Raw genomic sequence first — 20575 nt, 5'->3', positions numbered from 1 at the left:
TTTCTCAAGCGACTTTGCATTTTACCTCTTACTAAAAGTCTTCTACATTTTGACGAATGGTAGGATTATTCATTTTATTGTTTACTGCTCATTGCATAAGTTATTGTTCACCGCTGCAGTCTATCAGCAGTTGCCAGTCTTGTAGGCGAGGAGAGCAGTGCTTACAAGCCCTTTGTTATAGAGCCTGCAAGCAGTGGTTTGAAGATGACCGAATGCCTGGATCCTGCTAGATTTCGTGCCCCTGTGCCTCCACTGCTGCAGAGATAAAGCCGCCACTGCTTGCAGCATGGGAGAGCGCATGTTTGGGGCCAACAACTCAGCCATGTTATTGTTTTGAACAGTCAATCGTCAGCGCTTCAAAAAGGTAGAAGATGCAACAACCCCTTTAATGAAAATGTTTCACAGAACCCATTCCAAGGAACACACCAATGTAAGAAATCACTGTATAATGTGTGAAATCATAAAAAATGGCCTTGAAATTGCTTCCATCATACTGACATAATACAAAAAATATGCAACTCACCCCCACATACCCCAATAAAGGAAAAGGTATGTGTGGGGGTGCCAAACGAAGAGCAGCATATAGGATGTACTAAATATGCTAATGAAAATAAATCAGCGACCAGGACAAGTTTTACAGTGTTTTCTCATTGGAAAACAAGAAAAACATCTCTGCAGTTTAAGTTTTATTTTTTTTTGATTTCCAAGCCAAAAGGGTTTTTAATCCATTTCTAGCCTTGGCTTAGAAAACAAAAACTGCAGTGACAATTTTCCAAGAAATGCTGTGTGTAAAGCAACTTTCACAGACATAGGACGTCTTAGAACAAAGGTACAAAACTGCAATAATTTATTAAAAAAAAAGACATTTTTTATAGTGGCTTAAACATTATTACGTACATAAATTTTTATGAAATAGTGCTCCCTTAATATTCTGATTATGTGACACTTAGGCTCTAGAAGTTTTCAAAAAAAGACAAAAACAAAAAAAAAAGTGTAAACTGCAAAGGAAGGCTCACTGCGATGTGACTAGGTTGAATCTCAAATCCGTACATCAAAGATATAGGGTTTCTATAGTAAGTACTTGTACATTCATCAACCCTTGAATCTTCAGGTCCATATTAAAATATGTGCGATGGATTTTAAGTTTCATAAAAATAAGGCAACAACAGGGAAGAAAAACCAACCAACAAGATAAGACTGTTCCCTTATTAAGTGCATCACAATGAAATGCCCTTGTGCACACAACATGATGGCGGTATTGACCTGCTCCCGCATAAGAACCAAGATGACAGCCGGTAAGGAAGGTTTTGTTGAAGATTTCCAAGCTAAGTGATCCAACTTATTTATGAATGTGAGATAACTTGGAAACAATGTTCTTGCACGTAAGAATGGCTAACTAAATTTGCATTATTACTCCATAGGTTAAGGGTTTGATCCATATGTTCCATTATCACCCTGCAATGAAAACCAGTGTGTTTACATACCCATAAAACGATAACTTATCTGGTATACACAGTCTAATGACATAATTAGAAAACCCCAACTTTATACAAAAATGCTATCAGAAAGGGAGGAGGCAGTATGATTAGGCAAATTTGCAATACGGTTTGATCATGTATAAAAAAAATTGACCGAACAATTTACAGTTAATTACATCCTCCACATGATAAATAGGGGTCACGCAAATGTAAAAGAAAAAGGTCTTTTTGGGGATAATTATAAAGTCTGCCAAGCTTGCTTAGCCAGACATCCTTTAAAACTTTAATAAACCAGGTGAATTAAAAATTTTTTTAAATTTTTACGTACTAACTACTTTCTTATTTCTGTTTTGCAGATTTTTTGGATGGCAATACAAAAATAAACATAGTAATAAAAGTCTTACCAATTCCTCATAATCTTCCACGTGTTTATATTTCTTTTCTCTGTAGTAATGTCTTTTTTTGAAGAAATGAAATATAACAATGTCACACAGAACCGTAGCCTAAAATTAAAAGGCAAGGTGAGAATGTTGAAGCACAGAAAAACACAGTAAAACAAACGTATAAAAATACTCTGCTGTAAAAAAGTAACAGTAAACAGCAAGTGCTAGTAAAAAGAGGATAAAAAAAAACAGGGTATTTGGTTGATACTTTTTTTTTTTTTTTGCAAAAAATGTATACTAAGCCGCTCTACCAAACGTCAAGGTATACCCATATCAGAGCAGTCCCTAACTGATGTGTTTAGAAACCTGATTGTGTGTATCGTACCTATATGAGCAGGATTCAAGGTGAGAATGTTCCATAAGTGAGGCTCGGATATTACACTACATTACTGACTGGGATTTAATGGTCAATTTCAGTAAATGATCAATGCTACAATATTACATTACGGTGTATTCTGATACATTAATTTTGAGTGTGAATATGGTGTAGATTCTATTTAGTGTTCATTTCATTATATCTATCTGTCGGGAAATGTGTGGGAAGCCAATATGGGGTTATCACTCAACTCTCTCCAGACGTCCAAATGTCAATTCTGCCTCGTTATCCAGCGATGGTTCCACCGCTATTCTTTTTAGTATTCAATTTTGCAAATTAGTTTATTACATTAGAAACCGGTGTTGCAATCTGAACCATAAGAGACGCATTGGTCATTAGACCAGAGACACTCAGAAACCAGAAAAAGTTGATTACATTTGTCAAACACTTGCCAGAATAGGCTTCACTTAGAGAGTTTTTGAAGCAGAAACTGGGCGGAAATTCTACAAATCCTCCTCCACATCTCAAAACGCCTTAGTTTGGGCTCCGAAAATGCAGCATAAAGATTGTGTGCTCTTGACTATGTTCACAAGCTTATTTTTGCTGCGTTTTTTTGCAGAAAAAATGAAAACAAAAAGTGTTTTTATCACTGCTTTTTATTAGCATTTTTTGGATGCTGTCCACAGTACGCGATTACAGCAATAAAGTTCATTTTATTAACCAAAAACATTTTTGCAGCGTTTTCACTTTTGCAATGGGTGAGCAAATGCTGCAAAAACACTGAAAGACTTGACATGCTGGAGACACAAAAAAAATATTCTGCAGTTCTCAAATTCAGTCAGGGAAAAAAAAAAGCAAGCGTGTGCATGAGATTTCTGAAAATCTCATAGCTTTTGCTGTTGCTGTAAAAAGCAGATTTTCATTTGCATAAAGAGTGAAAAAAACGCATCAAAAGATGCTGCATGTGAACAACCTTAAACGTCCAGGGACTGCAAGGTCACATTTGCATACGAGAAAACCAATATGCGTCACAGGCTATATAAACAGTGCTGTTTGTTAATCTGCAGCAAACATTTTTATTACTGCACCAGAGTTACGAGGCAGAAAAAAAGTCTATCTGCTGAGCTCTAACCCTAAACCCCACAGCCACTGCATTGGGAAGTCTGGATTTTCAGCCGTATAGTGAAGAATTACATTTATTAGCGTGTTCTTCCTTTTTTACATTGGATTTTTGATTTTGCAGCTTTTAAAAATTATTACTGGCCAAACTGAATGTACATTTTTTTTTTTGCGTGAAAAAAAATTAAAAAGGGACCAGTCACAAGCAAATCATTTGTTCTCTGGTGTAAATGCCGCCATTCTCCTGAATCAGGAATCGTTTTTCCTCTTGTTCCTGTGTGTCTCCATTCTTGAGATACGGCCTCCTATTCCCTGTATGCAAATTCAGCCTTATTTTGCTATGTCGATATCGTCCTCAAAAAGGTAACTTATTTAATGAACTAGTTTTTAAATGCATTTAATTACTTACCACACCAAGCAATGCGACACCAGATCCAATGTTTATCATTGTTGGAATTATGTCGAACTTCCCTGCCTAAAAAGACAGTGTTGCATCAGATTATTCAATGATCTACTGCGCGATATTCAGATTTGTGAGTAAACTTGGTTTTTTTATTTAGAAAAGTATTTACAAAATTATGAATCTTTGTAATGTACCTCATCTTAATTTTCTTCCTTTTTCTCCAAACTCCATGCAGGAAGTGCTGTTTTAATTGCCTAGTTGATACACATTTAGTAACTTATCTATACGTCAGCATTAGCAAGTACCCAAACTTACTGTAACACTCTCCCTGTTTGTGTCAATAGTGTTTGAATGCAGATTCTTGCTGGAACAGCAGCAGTTCAAAGCAGCTACTAAAGGGGCATGGACTAGGCAGTTGTAACAGAACTTTCAGCATGGATTTGTGGAGAAAAGGAAGAAAAATAAAGTAAAAAAGTATTTTACACACAATCATACCTTTGCAAAGGCTTATAAAGGATTAAATAAAACGCTTTAATCCTTTATTTTACCACTGTTTGTTCCCGATACAAGAAGTTCTCATCATACTGTTTCTAGGAGGACTATTTACACAAGTTGTACCTGTAAGAACACTACTCAAAAGAGAAAAAGATTAAAATATTATATTGATTGTTAATACCAAAAAGCATCAAAAAGCAAAGCAAATACGTTTTAGAAGCGGCAGATAATTGCAAGAAAAACTGTAAAGCCGACTGTACACATCAGATCAACGTTGGCTGAACCTGCAGATGCCAGCGAGACCAGATGACCATCTATTACTACACATATTTGGTCAGCACTGTGAGCAGGTTTTTGTGTCCCCTTCTATAACTTTTGAGAACTCACCATCATGTGTTTAACATAATGATTTGCACATCTAGAGCGTTTGGTCTCAAAGTATTGTGGATCAATGTAAATGATAATTGTGAAGACTAAAGGTGCTGTCACACTTAGTGATGCACCAGCGATCCCGACCAGCGATATGACGCGGTCAGGATCGCTGGTGCATCGCTAAGTGAATCCACTCCTGTGTCTCCATTCAATGTCAGCAAGCAGTTAATCCTGAATGCTATCTCTGTGTTTTCAACTATGCAAGCTTATATCTGGTAACCAGCTTTTCCAATCTCTGCTCTGAATCCACTCCTGTGTCTCCATTCAATGTCAGCAAGCAGTTAATCCTGAATGCTATCTCTGTGTTTTCAACTCTGCAAGCTTATATCTGGTAACCAGCTTTTCCAATCTCTGCTCTGAATCCACTCCTGTGTCTCCATTCAATGTCAGCAAGCAGTTAATCCTGAATGCTATCTCTGTGTTTTCAACTCTGCAAGCTTATATCTGGTAACCAGCTTTTCCAATCTCTGCTTTGAATCCACTCCTGTGTCTCCATTCAATGTCAGCAAGCAGTTAATCCTGAATGCCATCTCTGTGTTTTCAACTCTGCAAGCTTATATCTGGTATATAGTTTTTTCAACTTACTCTGCTTGTCCCCTTATGTTGTGAGGTCAAGAAACTTTTCAAAGTGCTTTATGATCCATGTAGTGCTGGACATGTGTTTATTTGACCACAACATTTTATTGGGTCCTGGTGTCTCAATTTAGTGTGATTGATTAACGAGAAGAGAGAGAGCCAAAAACAAACAAAAAAAAACAACTTAGCCTTAACCTCCTATATATTCAGACCTAGCTAGGGGGAGCATTTATGCACATGTAATCGAAGTACATGTATCAAAGTACTACTGGCAGTTATAACATGGCAGTTAGACAGGGCAGGAGACAGGTAAGACATTTATATACATCTAATCCCTGTACATTAGGAGTGCAACAAATATATACCATATGCATTTGTGTAATTTTAATCCTGGCCACTGCGTTCACACACATCCACTGCCATGGCATTAACTCTCTACACTCCATCCATATCGGCCCCTCGCTCCTTTCCTCTCCTATGTATAGCACTCACGCTCTTTTCACGTTGTTAAATTGCACAGATCCAGTCAGTCCCTCCATTCAACGTCAGAGACGCTCTCACAAATCACTTAACCATCTGCTCACTCTTTCTATCCTCCTTCTCCTAGTCGCAGGAGACATTGCTCCCAACCCTGGTCCCCCATTTTATAGAAAGTCAAACCCCCCGACTGCTACACTTAGAAACCCCTCTAATCTTATTAATATTCCCTGCCTGCCATCTGTCTCTCTTAATTGTGCACTTTGGAATTCTCGCTCAGTGTGTAACAAACTCTCCTTCATCCATGACTTCTTCCTTTCTAATTCTCTTAACCTCCTGGCTCTTACTGAAACCTGGATCCAGCAGTCAGACACTACCGCTGCTGCTGCTCTTTCATACGGGGGGCTACACTTCTCTCATACCCAAAGATCAGACAGTAGAGCTGGTGGAGGCGTTGGTCTGCTCCTATCACCAAAATGTACCTTTCAGGTTATCCCTCAAGTACCCTCACTTGTCTTCCCTTCTTTTGAGGTCCATGCCGTCAGACTCTACACCCCCTTCTCCATGCGAGTGGCGGTGGTGTATCGTCCTCCCGTCCCCTCCCATCAGTTCCTGGATCATTTTGCCACTTGGCTTCCACATTTTCTCTCCTGTGACATCCCTACCCTCATCATGGGAAATTTCAACATCCCCATTGCTCTTCCCCTCTCACCATCTGCTACTCGCCATTTATCTCTAACCTCCTCGTTTGGCCTTTCGCAGCTTACTAATTCTCCAACGCATGAAGACGGAAACTCCCTCGACTTGGTCTTCTCTCGGCTTTGTGCAGTGGATGATTTTGCAAACTCCCCTCTCCCGCTCTCTGACCACAATCTTCTTTCATTCTCTTTAAAGAACTGCCAGGCTGCTCAGGTCACCTCCACTGTCCAGACTTAAAGAAACATACAGGCCATTAACACCCAGAAACTTATGAAGAACTTGCAGTCTTCATTGGCCCCTCTCTCCTCCCTCTCATGTCCTGATTCTGCATTGAAGCATTACAAATAAACACTTCAAAGTGCCCTGGATGAATTTGCACCCCCTATAAATAGAACACCACAACGCAGATGGCGACAACCCTGGCACACGGTGCAAACACGTTTCCTGCAGCGGTGCTCCAGGTGCGCCGAACGTCTGTGGAGAAAATCCAATCTACACGAAGATTTCATCCATTTTAAGTTTATGCTTAGAACATACAACACTGCCCTTCACCTCTCCAAACAAACCTATTTCAACACCCTCATCACCTCACTGTCCAATAACCTGAAACGTCTCTGACACTTTTCATTCTCTACTCAATCCAAGAGTACAGGCCCCAACCACGGAGCTCCGAGCTGACGATCTGGCCAATTACTTCAAAGAAAAAATTGATCAGATTCGACAGGAAATTATCTCCCAATCCCCTCATACCATGCACTGTCCTCCCTCCCCCACTGCATCTAGCTCACTCTCTGATTTTGAACCAGTCACAGAAGATGAAGTAAGCAGGCTCCTTGCATCTTCTCGCCCAACTACTTGCACCAGTTACCCATTTCCGTCACATCTCCTCCAGTCCCTTTCCCCTGCTGTGACCCCTCACCTAACTAAAATATTTAACCTCTCTCTCTCTTCTGGTATTTTTCCCTCCTCATTTAAGCATGCCATCATACATCCACTACTTAAAAAACCATCCCTCGACCAAAACTGTGCCGCTAACTATAGACCTGTCTCTAATCTTCCCTTCATCTCTAAACTCCTGGAACGCCTGGTCCACTCCCGTCTTATCCGCTATCTCTCAGAAAACTCTGTTCTCGACCCTCTCCAATCCGGTTTCCGCTCTTTACACTCCACTGAAACTGCCCTCACTAAAGTCTCTAATGATCTGCTAACCGCTAAATCAAATGGTCATTACTCCATGCTAATTCTCTTGGATCTCTCTGCAGCATTCGACACTGTGGATCATCAGCTCCTCCTCACTATGCTCCGTTCCATTGGCCTCAAGGACACCGTTCTCTCCTGGTTCTCCTCCTATCTCTACGACCGCTCCTTTACTGTATCTTTTGCCGGTTCCTCCTCCTCTCACCTTCCCCTTACTGTTGGGGTCCCCCAAGGATCGGTTCTAGGCCCCCTCCTCTTCTCCTTGTACACTGCCCCTATTGGTCAAACAATCAGTAGATTTGGTTTCCAGTACCATCTCTATGCTGATGACACCCAATTATACGCTTCTTCTCCTGACATCACGCCAACCTTTCTAGAAAACACCGGCGATTGTCTAAACGCTGTGTCTAATATCATGTCCTTACTATATCTGAAACTGAACCTGTCAAAGACTGAACTCCTGGTGTTTCCTCCCTCTACTAATGTACCTATACCCGACATTGCTATTTCTGTGTGTGGTTCCACTTTTACTCCCCAGCAACAGGCCCGCTGTCTTGGGGTCATACTTGATTCCGAGCTTTCCTTTGCCCCCCACATTCGATCACTGGCTCGCTCTTGTCATCTGCACCTCAAAAACATTTCTAGAATTCGACCTTTTCTTACTTTTGACTCTGCAAAAACTCTTACTGTTTCTCTTATTCATTCTCGTCTCGACTATTGTAACTCTCTTCAAATCGGTCTCCCTCTTACCAAACTCTCCCCTCTCCAATCTGTCTTGAATGCTGCAGCCAGGATCATATTCCTCACCAATCGTTACACCGATGCCTCTACCTTGTGCCAGTCATTACACTGGCTACCCATCCACTCCAGAATTCAGTATAAACTTATTACCCTCACCCACAAAGCCCTCCATGGCTCAGCACCACCCTACATCTCCTCCCTTGTTTCAGTATACCACCCTACCCGTGCCCTCCGTTCTGCTGATGACCTGAGGTTGGTATCCTCAATAGTCAGAACCTCCCACTCCCGTCTCCAAGACTTTACACGTGCCGCGCCAATTCTTTGGAATGCACTTCCCAGGTCAATATGATTAGTCCCCAATCCCCACAATTTTAAGCGTGCCCTAAAAATACATTTATTCAGACTGGCCTATCGCCTCAACACATTAACCTAATCTATCCCTGTGTGGCACAGCCAAAAGTTTTACCATAACCAGATTTCCCGCATCATGTTCCCACATGCTTTATGCATCCATTAGCCCTCTGTGTCTGTACTGTCACACACTTAACATTATGGCTAGTCCATACAATCAGGGCAACTGTTACCACCCACCTTTCGTGGCTACCTCTTTCCTCATAGACTGTAAGCTTGCGAGCAGGGCCCTCTTTCCTCTTGGTATTTGTTATAATCTACTGTATGTGATTATTGTTATGCTGTAATGTCTATTGTCTGTACGAATCCCCTCTGAAATGTAAAGTGCTGCGGAATATGTCGGCGCTATAAAAATAAAATTTATTATTATAAGTGGTCGCTACTTACCTGTCAGACGAGGCGATCCTGATGTCCTCCCGCCCGCGTCCACGCGTCGCTAGTCGGCGCCACAGGAAGCCCAGCAGGAAGCCGACGACGAGAAACAGTCCAGGACGTTCTCGCGCGATCAGTGATAACCAGCGGGGGAGCGGTCGGAGGTAAGTATCAGACATAGCGATATCGCTAACAATATCGCTATAACGTCACAAAAGCCAGTGACGTTATAGCGATATCGCTTTTTGTGACAGGCCCTTAACATATAGGGGCCGATTAATTAAGACTGGTGTTGTGCATGCAAGTCTCAAGGACGGGCTTGCTGAAGTATGACGTACCGGATTCACATGCATGCCACTTAACGAGTCTGTCACATCTTCTCATTGGCGTACGCCTTGTGCGCCAAAACAGAAATGCTGCTCTAGTCTCAAACTGGAGTAGCATTTCTGGCACTTTCCATCAATTTGATAGGCAAATGTATCTATGCCTCATCCTGCCTCCTCCCTAGCTGCACTCATTTTGGCAAAGCTGCTGTGCAAATACCAAAAGTTGCAAGATTTTTATGCAGTGCCTCGCTTTTCAATTTTTTTTTTTTTTTTTTTACTATCTTTGTTACATATGAATGGTTCATCAACTGACAGTATGTATTTTTACTTGCGCTAAGCAATGACCCATATAAGTGATCATTATATTGAAGTGTGCTTGAATATCCACATTTTTCGGAGGGACACGTATGTGTGGGATTTTTCCCCACTGTACTGTAGTGGTATACCGCCAGGCAGGGCCAGACTGGCCATCTGGCAATTCTGGCAAATGCCTGAAGGGCCTGTCTGGTTGTGGGCTGCCTTGTCTGATACATGGTTAACAGAATCTGTGTTTTCAAGACATCCATACTGTTAAGAGTTGTGACGGAGCATAAAGTCGCTGACTCCGTCACTTACCCCAGCAGGCCACAGATATCATTTATCATTAGAAATAATGGCCTGGTAGTAAATCTTGCTTTCCTCCATCCAGGGTAATATTAGTAATAGATCCCCATCTGGTGCTTGGAGACGGGGACAACATGGGCCTGTGTGATTGCAAATGCCAGGGCTGAATTTCAGTCCCAGTCCGTACCTACCGACCAGGAAATCTTGCCTAATTTGGTGTATTGTATTTATTTTAACTGAGTGCACCAGTCTTTAATGCTCCCATCTGCCTTCTCACTGCCTAGCTTGACAGACTGGTCTCTCTCTATATACACAAATACCATAAACTATTGATCAAATAATGCTCTGCATGGCTCAGGAACACAGCTGAAATTTAAGGTTTTTAAGCCATGCATCAGAGGCTAACAGTAAGCTAGATCAAGCAAATGCCTAGGACGATGGTGGCATTTTCCCCTCCTTTAATACAGCTCTAAGCAAAGCAGGTGGGGACTTATCAGATAAGTATAGAATGACTAAAAAAAAAAAAAATATATATATTTTTTTATATTTTATGGCCTTATGCCAATAGAAATTCAGGCTCCTGCTAATTAGAGAGAAGCTTTGAACTAGAGTCTCTTAACATAGCTGTTAACCACATCCCCAACGGGAGCCCAAGCATAATTTAAATTTCACTAGAATCTGTCATTCACTTTAGGTGTACTCAATATTAAATATAAATTGAAAAAAAAATTACAGATCACTCCTTATTCAGCTGATGATATATATTCCATGTAGCAGTCAGGAATATTGTGTGCAATTGCAAAATTTGGGGACATTTCTACTCAGTTAAAAAGTACTGTATGTATTTTTATGTTCAGTCTTTATTACAAGTCTGACCTAGGTAATAAAATAAGAATATGTACACACAAATAGAAAAAATATAAGTTCACATTTAACTTACAGTTCCGAAAACCAGGATATCAAACCGAATTCCATAAATTTTCATGAGTGTTCTTGATTCTACATTGTTGGAATCCTTGTAATATTTGGCAAACCTGAAAATTAGAGAATGGGTGAGATGTTATTCTGCACGTCTCCACAATCACACTAAGGCTACTTTTACACTTACCGGTGTTTATGCGGGCCGTATCGCCACATTTTTTTACGGTCTGCCGCAATAACGGACCTCAAAAAAGCTTGTGGATCGCAGTTTTCCTTTTTTCCAATGCTATGGAAATAGTATTGGAAAAAAAAAAAAAAAACGTTCCGCAATACATGGTGTACCGCAAAAACAAACTTCCGTTTGTTTTTGTGGCCCCATTGATTTGAAAGGAAGTTGATAACACCCACTGATAGAACGATAGATCAGCTACGTTGCTTCGTCTCGTCCCACCCCGAACCCCGAAATATTAATATATTTTGGGATGCTCTTAAAGCCTATTTACAGGGTTGTCTATCCTCTACGATTTCCCATTGATTTGAAAGCTTGATCTTTTATTACAGCTGGAAATACAGCCCTCACGGCCGTACGGCACACCGCGGAATTTTTGCAGGCCAATTTTGCAGCCCCATAAAAATCTATTGGGGCCACACCAACTCTTCTCAGCATCCAGCTAAACAATATTTATCCCAGCATTAAACCTGACATCACCTGCTTGAGAAATAGATCAAATGTCAGTTCAGTTTGATTAGTTCTAGTCACATAAGACCTGAGATGTCTTTTTATTTTCATCTTCAGACACCATGTTTGCTTCGGTCGTTACATCTCCATATATTAATGGTATTTCGACATTATGTAGAGGGTTAATATTCCTCATATCACTACAGCAGCAAACATTACTGAAATTAGTGGCATGAGCAGCGGCACCCCCAAAGTTTCGGAGGACATGCCTTGTTTCTCAAGTGTCAAGGTAGCCGTGTCCTCCAAAACGTTGCCACTGCTCATGCCACTAATTAGAGCAATGTTTGCCTCCTTAATGCTATGTGAGGCATATTAATTCTCTTTATAATTTCAGAATACCATTAAAGAGGTTGTCCACTAATTTATCACTGATGACCTATCCTTAGGATAGGTCATCAATATCTGATCGGTCGAGGTTGAACATCAGGCACCCCCGCCAATCCGCTGTTCTTAATGTCAGCGGCTGCAAATGCTCAATTGCAGAGCTCCTTCTTCTGATAGTGGCCGGGTGATGCACAATTGCCTCCTATTCAAATCAGTAGGAGGAAGACGTGCAGTACCCTGCCATGACCACTATCAGAAGAAGGAGCAGCTCCGCAATTGAGCATCTCTGTCGGACCGATCAGACATTGATGACCTATCCAAGGGAAAGGTCATCAATGATAAGGTAGTGGACAACCTTTTTAATATACAGAGATGTAACGACTGGAGATACATGGAATCTCTAGAGGAAAAATAAATCTCAAGTCACATCTGAATTGAACTTAAAAAAAAAAAAAAAACAGAACTGATGTTTGATCTATTTATGAAGCATATTGTGTTTACTTATTAAGCAAATGCCACGATTGAGAGCTTTAAAAAATTATTGAAGACTACAAAATGATGAACATCTGTTTTGCCAGTGTTAATGCTAGGATAAACCTGATTTAGTTGGCTTTTAATCATGTCTTACACTGTATATATTAAACAATTGGGTATTTGTTTCCCCAGACTAGTCTTCTCACTTGCCTCTATGGGTGTGATAACATAATTTGCAAGTGCCATCCTCATTGCCTTTTCTCGGCAAATCTCGCACCTACACTACATTATGTCTCTGAAGCCGGATATATGCATTCTCTCTTCAGAGGCGCACTGCGCATGTCAGGAAGCGAAGAAGCTCGGTTTCGGCAGCTGATCTTCGGCTGCTCCGTGGACATCAGCCGTCTTCTTTGCTTCCGGACCGGGAAGCAGACACCAAGCTTCACAAACTCAATGATTTGAGGACAAAAAAAAAATAAAAGAACCAAACTAATTGTCAAATATGACCCTTAGGCTGTGTGCCCACGATGCGATTTTTAAGCGTTTTTCGGCACGAAAACGTTTAAAAATAGTGTACAAAACGCCCCCCATGCATTCCTATGGCATTCCGCACATGCTGTGCTAATGCTGCACTTTTTGCCGCGGCGGAATCGCATCACGGAAAAAATCGCAGCATGATCATTCTTTTGTGCGGAATCGCAAAGAATTGCAGCGATTCCGCACCCATAGGAATGCATGAGAATCACTTACTTCCCGCATGTGGCTATGCCCACCATGCGCGAAGTTAAGCGTCTCATGTGCGGTTGGTACCCACGGTGTGGAGGAGAGGAGACTGTCCTCCAGGCCCTGGGTACCATACCCCTGTAAAAAAAAAAAGAATAAAAATAAAAAATCGGGGTATATTTACCTTCCGCCATCCTGCGCTGCATTCCCGGCCTAAGCGTTCCCAGTAATGCCTTGCGGCAAGGTCCTGTGATGACGCGGTCTCGTGAGATCGCTATAGTAACGCGAGACCAACGTCATCACAGGTCTCGCAAGGCATTACTGGGAACGCTGAGGCCCGGGATGGCAGCGCGGGACGTCGGAAGGTAAATATACCCCGATTTTTTATTTTTTTATCATTTTATCTTTTACTATTGATGCCGCATAGGCGGCCTCAATAGTAAAAAGCTGCTCACACTTGTCAAACACTATGTTTGAAGAGTGTGACCAACCTGTCAATCACTTTCCAAGCGATGCTTCAAATCGCTTGGAAAGTGCTTGAGAAAATCGCGGCAAAATCGCGGTGAAATCACGCGGGGAAAAAAAAGCGCGATTTCTGGGAAGGAGTCCGGTTTTCAGTGTGCGTTTTAACACGCAACGTGGGCACATAGCCTTAAGCTAGAATTGTTAGTGGGAGGAAGAGCTCCTGAATCACACGCTGGAGGATTTCTGCCACATGTACCTCCATTTAAGAATGTGTTGCAAATAGTTAAATTCTGAAATGGGCATCAATTAAGTAGTAGAGTTGTGAGCACAAAATAAGTGACATTGGTGTAACTTACAATTTTTTTTCTTTAAGCAAAACCTATATAGTATAAAGAAAGCGCATAAAGAAAATCCCATACTCTCCAATACTAGTTTGAAAATACTAAGGTAGAGTTGCAAAGCTGCAGTAGCGTCCCGTTTGCCTCCCAAAAATGTAAGGTTTATACAAAAAGAAGCGTATAACCTGCAAAAACCGTGGGGTCCATATCTGCATTGCAAAACAGCAGCTACTTTTTTTTCTAAATTATCTACAATTTATTAGTTTATACACTTATTTTCAGGATGGGCAACTACTATCAAACCAAAAGCGGAATTAAGATTAAGGCTTGATTAACACCTGGACGCCTTTCTTGAAAGTTATATTACAGGTTATGGGTACTAAATTCTGCTATGGGGCGCTAATCCCGGGAACTAGTCTGATTGCCGGATGTGTAGTCGGAGGAATTTTTCCCCACATTCTGGAGCCATTAGTGTCTGCCCCGTGGGGTTTTTGTCTTTCTCTGGATCAATATGTTAGGCTAAAGGTTGAACTCTATGTACCGTACTTAAGTCTACCTTCAGGGAAAGCCTACACATAAATTAAAATACTGAAGCACAATCTGAAAAGGAAAATTCTCAATACAGAATATTTCTGGATTTTCAGACTGAATACAATAACCTTTTAGGTCTGATCATAAGACAGGACATCACTCTCCAATATCTGTAATGTTTTATATGTTGCTTCAGTATTTTAATCTTTTAGGTTTAGAACATTTGTCCGAGTTATGAGCTTGTCATCAGGTGCGGCATAATGTGCACTTTACTCCCACTGGCTGTTAACCAGACATGTGATTTCAACACTCCCTATTTCATGAAGGTGTTTTCAGCAATACTTGACCCAGGATTAAGGCATTGTAGAGGAAACATGTAGGTTTCTTCTCATGATGGAGGCACCGCCATTGTTTTAATGCAAAAATAAATGTGAAGTTTTAAATCCACAATTTGTGTCATTGCTGGAGAATTTCCTTTCTTTCCCTGCTATGCCTGGACCTGGGCCGTTTCATGCGATGTATACATTGTGAGCACCCTACAGTCTTGCTGGTGAGCAGACCATCCCTCTCTCCTCTTCCCATAAGTCTACCTTCAACCTTTAAAACTATGAAACATGTACTGTACTTTTAGCTAAAATAGGATTTTGATGAATGACAAATAATATTGAAAATTAAATTAATTATATCCATCAAGAAACAAAGTTAAATATATGCAAATTGTCCTTTTAAATATTAAAAACAGACTTACAATGATGGTACAGGACTTGGGGAACCTGTCAGCAGGATTGTGCACAGTAACCTACAGACAGTGTCAGGTTGGCGCCGTTAAGAAATCTGTCTTGTGGTTGTTTAATCTTTACTTTCACTTTTGAATTAATGATATGCTGGTGCTCCGGAGCGGCAGTCTGCATGTGGTGCTCTGATTCGGTATCCATAATGCAGACTACTGACAGGCCACTGATCTGCCCTCTAGTTTACATACTGCATACATTATTGTGAGGAAAAAAAAAAAAACATTCATCACAGGGGCACCTGAGCTGTAGCATGATACAGTGGCTAATATGCATTTATGATTTATAGTATTGTTGGGAGGGAAAAAAAAAAAAAAAAAAATCGCATTCTGGTAGATGTTACTGCGCAGGCACCATTTTGATGATAGTATTGTGAGAAGAAAAAAAAAATCAAAGTGGCGCCGTAGCATGTATTGCGTTCCGATAGAACCTACTGCGCAAGTGCCACCATTTTGCTGTAGGAAAAAAAAAAATTGAATCCATCAAAATGTCGCCAGCAGCCCCTGCACAGTAGAATCTATTGGAACGCGATAGATACTACTACACAGGCACCATCCTGATGAAGTTTTTTTTTCTACTATATGGCTAAATCGTAAATGAATACATGCATATTATTCATTGTATTCATGCTACAGCAGAGGCGCCGCCGCCTGCGTGATGAACGTTAATTTTTTTCCACACAATATTCTAGGCAGTATGTAAAATAGGGGGCTGGTTACTGAAGGGTCAGTGACCTGTCAGAAGCCATACTGAAGAATACCTAAGCAGAGCACCACAAAGCCGCCCACAGGCCGCCCCAGAGCATGGGCATATCATTAACTGAAAATAAAGATTAAACAACCACAAGATGGATTTCATCAACCCAGGTAGCATTTTAATCAGTATAACAGCGCTGACCTGACACTGTGTGTAGGTTACTGTGCACAATCAAGTTATGTATTCACTGCAGTAGGCACCTGTTCATACTATATGGAGGTGCAGGTCAGGTTTTTTGTTCTATGCAGTTATCCACTGGAGGCTGTTACTTCCTCCTTTCTGACTCTGCACCCCACCCATCAGCCCAAGGGTGTTTATAATCAACTCTGGTTCCTACCAGCTTACTCCAATGTGCAGGTCTGTAACCCAGGAGTGGCAGGTTTTCCCATTCACACTGTAGACTTATAGCACAAGAGAGCCATTTATTAGATGATAGGACCCATCAGAGAAGTGTCACCTTGTCGTGGTTGATGGGCTCACATGAATTGGCCAATTTATGCGCTAAGAACCTTCATTTTTCTAAGTAGTAATTTTTTTATTTTTTATTACAGTTTACTCAGCAATTATGATAGATTTTGTGTTTGCATATATATTGGTCTCTACAGATTGTTGCTCTGTTCCTCCTTTTTGCAAGTTATGTATTCATGGCAGTAGGCACATGTTCATACTATATGGAGGTGCTGGTCAGGTTTTTCGTTCTATTGCTTAGTTGCTGCCGAGTACTGCAGTTTATCTTCTAGCCACTTGAATGGGAGAAAACAGCAGCCATAATCACTGTACGAAGTTGATATACAGATAAGTCAATTTTTGTTGTCCCATACAACCCCCTTTAAATACTTCCACTTATAAAGTTTTTATATACGAATAAGAGCTTTAACCCTCTCAAGTCAATACAATATATATTTATATCCCAATATTCCATTCAAATGCAAAGGCATAACAGTTTAAAAAAACCCCACAAGATTAACATGATCAGGTGAAGTGTCAATGGCCTTGTTCACAAACAGCCTTATAAAATGACATAAGATGTCTGATACAAGGAGCAGCCACTTGACTGTATAAATACCAATAAAGCTCCGTATTTGCTTACCTGAAATTATATCCGGGAGAAACATTGTGATCTAATTCTCTATTGTCCAAACGCCGAAATGAGTACTTTGGAACACAGTTTGTATGTTTTTTGTCCAGGTCACAGTTCCAACTAATCTGAATTCCCATAACTCCACCCTTTAAAAACAAGACAGTACAGAAAGTTTTATAATCAGAGTGAGTTTCTTGTATAGGGTGATCCAAAGATCTTATATCTTTTCATGGGAATATATTATAGAAAACTATCTTATTACATCTGAAGTGGTTTTCAGTTAGTACAATACGTATAATCAACGTCTGAAAAAGAGCTGCAGGAATAGGACCTTCTGGCTATCCATGGTCTCTTCTAGCAAAGACGTGATGAGACTACTCTAAGATGCGGTTGGCTCTGGCCTGAGCGGATCCGAATTTTCACCTTCCCTTTAGCATGGAGCAAAGCAAGTTTGTAAACTGTATTAGAGATCGTTAAGAGCAACCAAAGTCATCAAGGGAGAATGGAGAGAAGTCATGGTGTAATCGGCTATGGGAAGCAAAGAAATCAGGATAAGTGGTAGCAACTACAGAAGGTTCTGCAGGAATTGGGAGGAGCATACAGGTGGCATCAGTGTAGAGATAAAAGAAAATGCACATTAGAGAGCAGATTACATGGTAAACCGAAGAGAAACACAGCTGTGCTAGCTAATGACAGCTGGTGAAGGCTGTCACGGACCTCACATTCAGCATATATTACTGCGAGGGACAATCCCACATGTCAAAGGTCTGAAATTAGGAGCAGGTAGTAAATTGCATATCAGGAGGGTCTGAAGACTACTGAAGCCATAGGTTTAGTGGATTAGTTTTTTAACTCAAGGTAACCCCAACCATAGGTAAAAATGGGAGGGGGAGAGGGCAGGACCTGTGGCAGTGACTGCAGCCTCTACCCCATGATGACACTGCATGTGGAGTAATCCGGCATGCACTTGGATACTTACTCAAAGAGTCATCAAAATGGAAGTTCTAAAAAAATAAATAAAAGTTAAAGTAGATAGTGTAGTTAGGGGGCAGTTGGCACACTACACATGCGCAGATGGCGCCCCCACTCGATGGCAGCTGACCAGTCTCACCCCATTTTACCCTGAACATATAGTTAAATGGAACTTTTTTATGGCTTTAGTGCGCTGCTTAACATGACACAATTACTTGTGCATTAACAGATCGATGTTTTATTCATTATCCCAATGCGTTTCAAAGTACAAATCACTTCATCCTCAGGGGACGATATACCTTATACCCTGATGATGTGAGAAGTTATGTCAAAATTTGATATATACACTATAACTTCCTATACATGTGTTAGTATCAAAAATAGGGAAGGGAAGAGGTTAGTATCAAAGAGTAGGATACCAAAAATTGATATACAATGATTGTGCTACCATCAAATAACAAATGTTGACAAGTCATCAGCCATTACCATGGTAGGGGTATCAAATCTAGAGAAAACCCTTATAGTCGACCAGATAATGTACAAATAAGGTGCTAATGTAATCTAATGTAGGCAAAGCCAAAAACTTGTGTTCTTGCATGAAAATGGCACCTTAATGGTATCTGGATTACAACGGTAGAGAGAAGAGAATTATTTAATACAATAAAATTAAATGGACCCTTGATCACCCAAGTCCAGAACATGTAGCCACAATGTGAAAGGGCTCAATATTATATAAGAATTTTAAGTTCATAAGTATACACCAATGATATTCCATTAACCTAGTTTGGGCTCAGTATTACCTACAGGCGAAAAACTCACTACCAGACAAGACGCGTTTCCCCTTCACACAAGGTTCATCAGGAGTGACCCTTTCAGGCAATGTACAGTATATAGAGCATAAAATTGTATACTTAGCTAATTAGTCCAGCATTTTATCTGTATATGGGTGCCATTCAATAAGGTATATAGATGTAATTTGATAAGGCCCATTCAATTGCAGAGACTACACTCCCTGATTGAAGTTATGTCGCTTATCCATGTTATGTAAATAAAAGCTTATAACCTGACGTTAAATTCATCCATTGGTTGTATAAATTATTCTTTTGAAAGCTGAAACCCTCCAAAATGTGGTTTCGGTTAAGAAAATAAAATTGGCATCAATGCAGAAATATTAATCATTTAATGGACACAGAATGGTCAGATTTTGTCAAGACAAAAGTTGTGTCGCCTGGTCATGTAATGCACCCAATCCTAGATTAAATCCTCACCTGTGCTCAGTAAATGATTGGTTAATTTGCGGTTAATTTGTGGGTGTGTATAAAAAGAAACCCAGCACCCCAGGCCTCCACTTGAGCTGCAACTTGAGCTGTGACAACATGCCAAAAATCCACCCTGCGACCGAAGCCTGGATTATCAAGAGGCTGAAGACCAGATCCACTGCAGAGGTGGCTGGCACTTTTAATGTGTCTCAGCGTCAAGTACAAAGAATTAAAAAAAGATTTGAAGAGACTGGAGATGTGTTCGGCAAGCCCAGGCACGGCAAACCCCGCAAGACAACTGCTCAGGAGGAATGTTTGTTGGTTAGAAAATCCAAAGCAAGCCCCTCTTCCACTGCAGAAGAGCTCCAACAGGCCTTATCACCTCTAGTCCCTGTGTCAACTAGAACAGTTTGTACGATTCTGTCTCGAAATGGCCTCCATGGTCGAATCAGTGCCCAGAAGCCAGCACTAAACAAAAGGCAAATAAACTGTGTGGCATTTGCAAAGTCCCATAGCCTGCTAAACAGATGGATGCTGGAAAAGTGGCAGGTGGTGGATTTCTCTGATCAATCTTCAGTAGAATTACACCACAGCCACCGCAAATACTGCAGGAGACCTACTGGAGCCCGTATGGATCCAAAATACACCCAGAAAACAGTTAAATTTGGAGGTGGAAAGATTATGGTCTGGGGTTACATTCAGTATGGGGGTATGCGAAACATTTGCAAGGTGGAAGGCAATATCAATAGACTAAAACATCAAGAAGTATTAGCTACCTCATAATCCAAATCATAAAAGGGTCAAATTCTGCAGCAGGATGGTGCCCCATCTCATACATCCATCTCTACAACAAAGTTCCTCCAGGCAAAAAAAAGATAAAGGTGCTCAAGGACTGGCCAGCCCAGTCACCAGACATGAACATCATTGAGCATGTTTGGGGTAGGATGAAAGAGGAAGCTTGGAAGACAAAACCAAAGAATCTAGATGAACTCTGGGAGGCATTTATGACTGCAATCTTTGCTATTCCTGATTGATTCATACAATTTATTAATGAAGTATTGTTGAACCGCATGGATGCAGTCCTTCAAGCTCATGGAAGTCACACAAAATATT

At 40.8% G+C, this 20575-nt stretch overlaps 1 protein-coding gene across 1 annotated transcript in view; it reads right to left on the bottom strand.

Annotated features, from left to right (window-relative positions):
• Nucleotides 1-825: 825 nt before the first annotated feature.
• Nucleotides 826-20575, bottom strand: part of P2RX4 (purinergic receptor P2X 4) — a 74238-nt gene continuing 54488 nt past the window's right edge. The window contains exons 8-12 of the mRNA XM_073585962.1: nt 17241-17377; nt 11029-11122; nt 3766-3831; nt 1883-1981; nt 826-1455 (exon numbers count right to left, since the gene is read on the bottom strand). Of these exons, the coding sequence (XP_073442063.1) occupies nt 1423-1455; nt 1883-1981; nt 3766-3831; nt 11029-11122; nt 17241-17377 (429 nt within the window). The 3' untranslated portion in view covers nt 826-1422. The remainder of the gene's footprint in view (nt 1456-1882; nt 1982-3765; nt 3832-11028; nt 11123-17240; nt 17378-20575) is intronic.

Source organism: Dendrobates tinctorius, unplaced genomic scaffold (genome assembly GCF_039654945.1).
Source record: "Dendrobates tinctorius isolate UK_male_01 unplaced genomic scaffold, ASM3965494v1 ptg000090l, whole genome shotgun sequence".
Lineage (NCBI taxonomy): Eukaryota > Metazoa > Chordata > Amphibia > Anura > Dendrobatidae > Dendrobates > Dendrobates tinctorius.
Note: the sequence above shows the minus strand (reverse complement) of the source record. Positions and strands in the feature narration are given on the sequence as shown.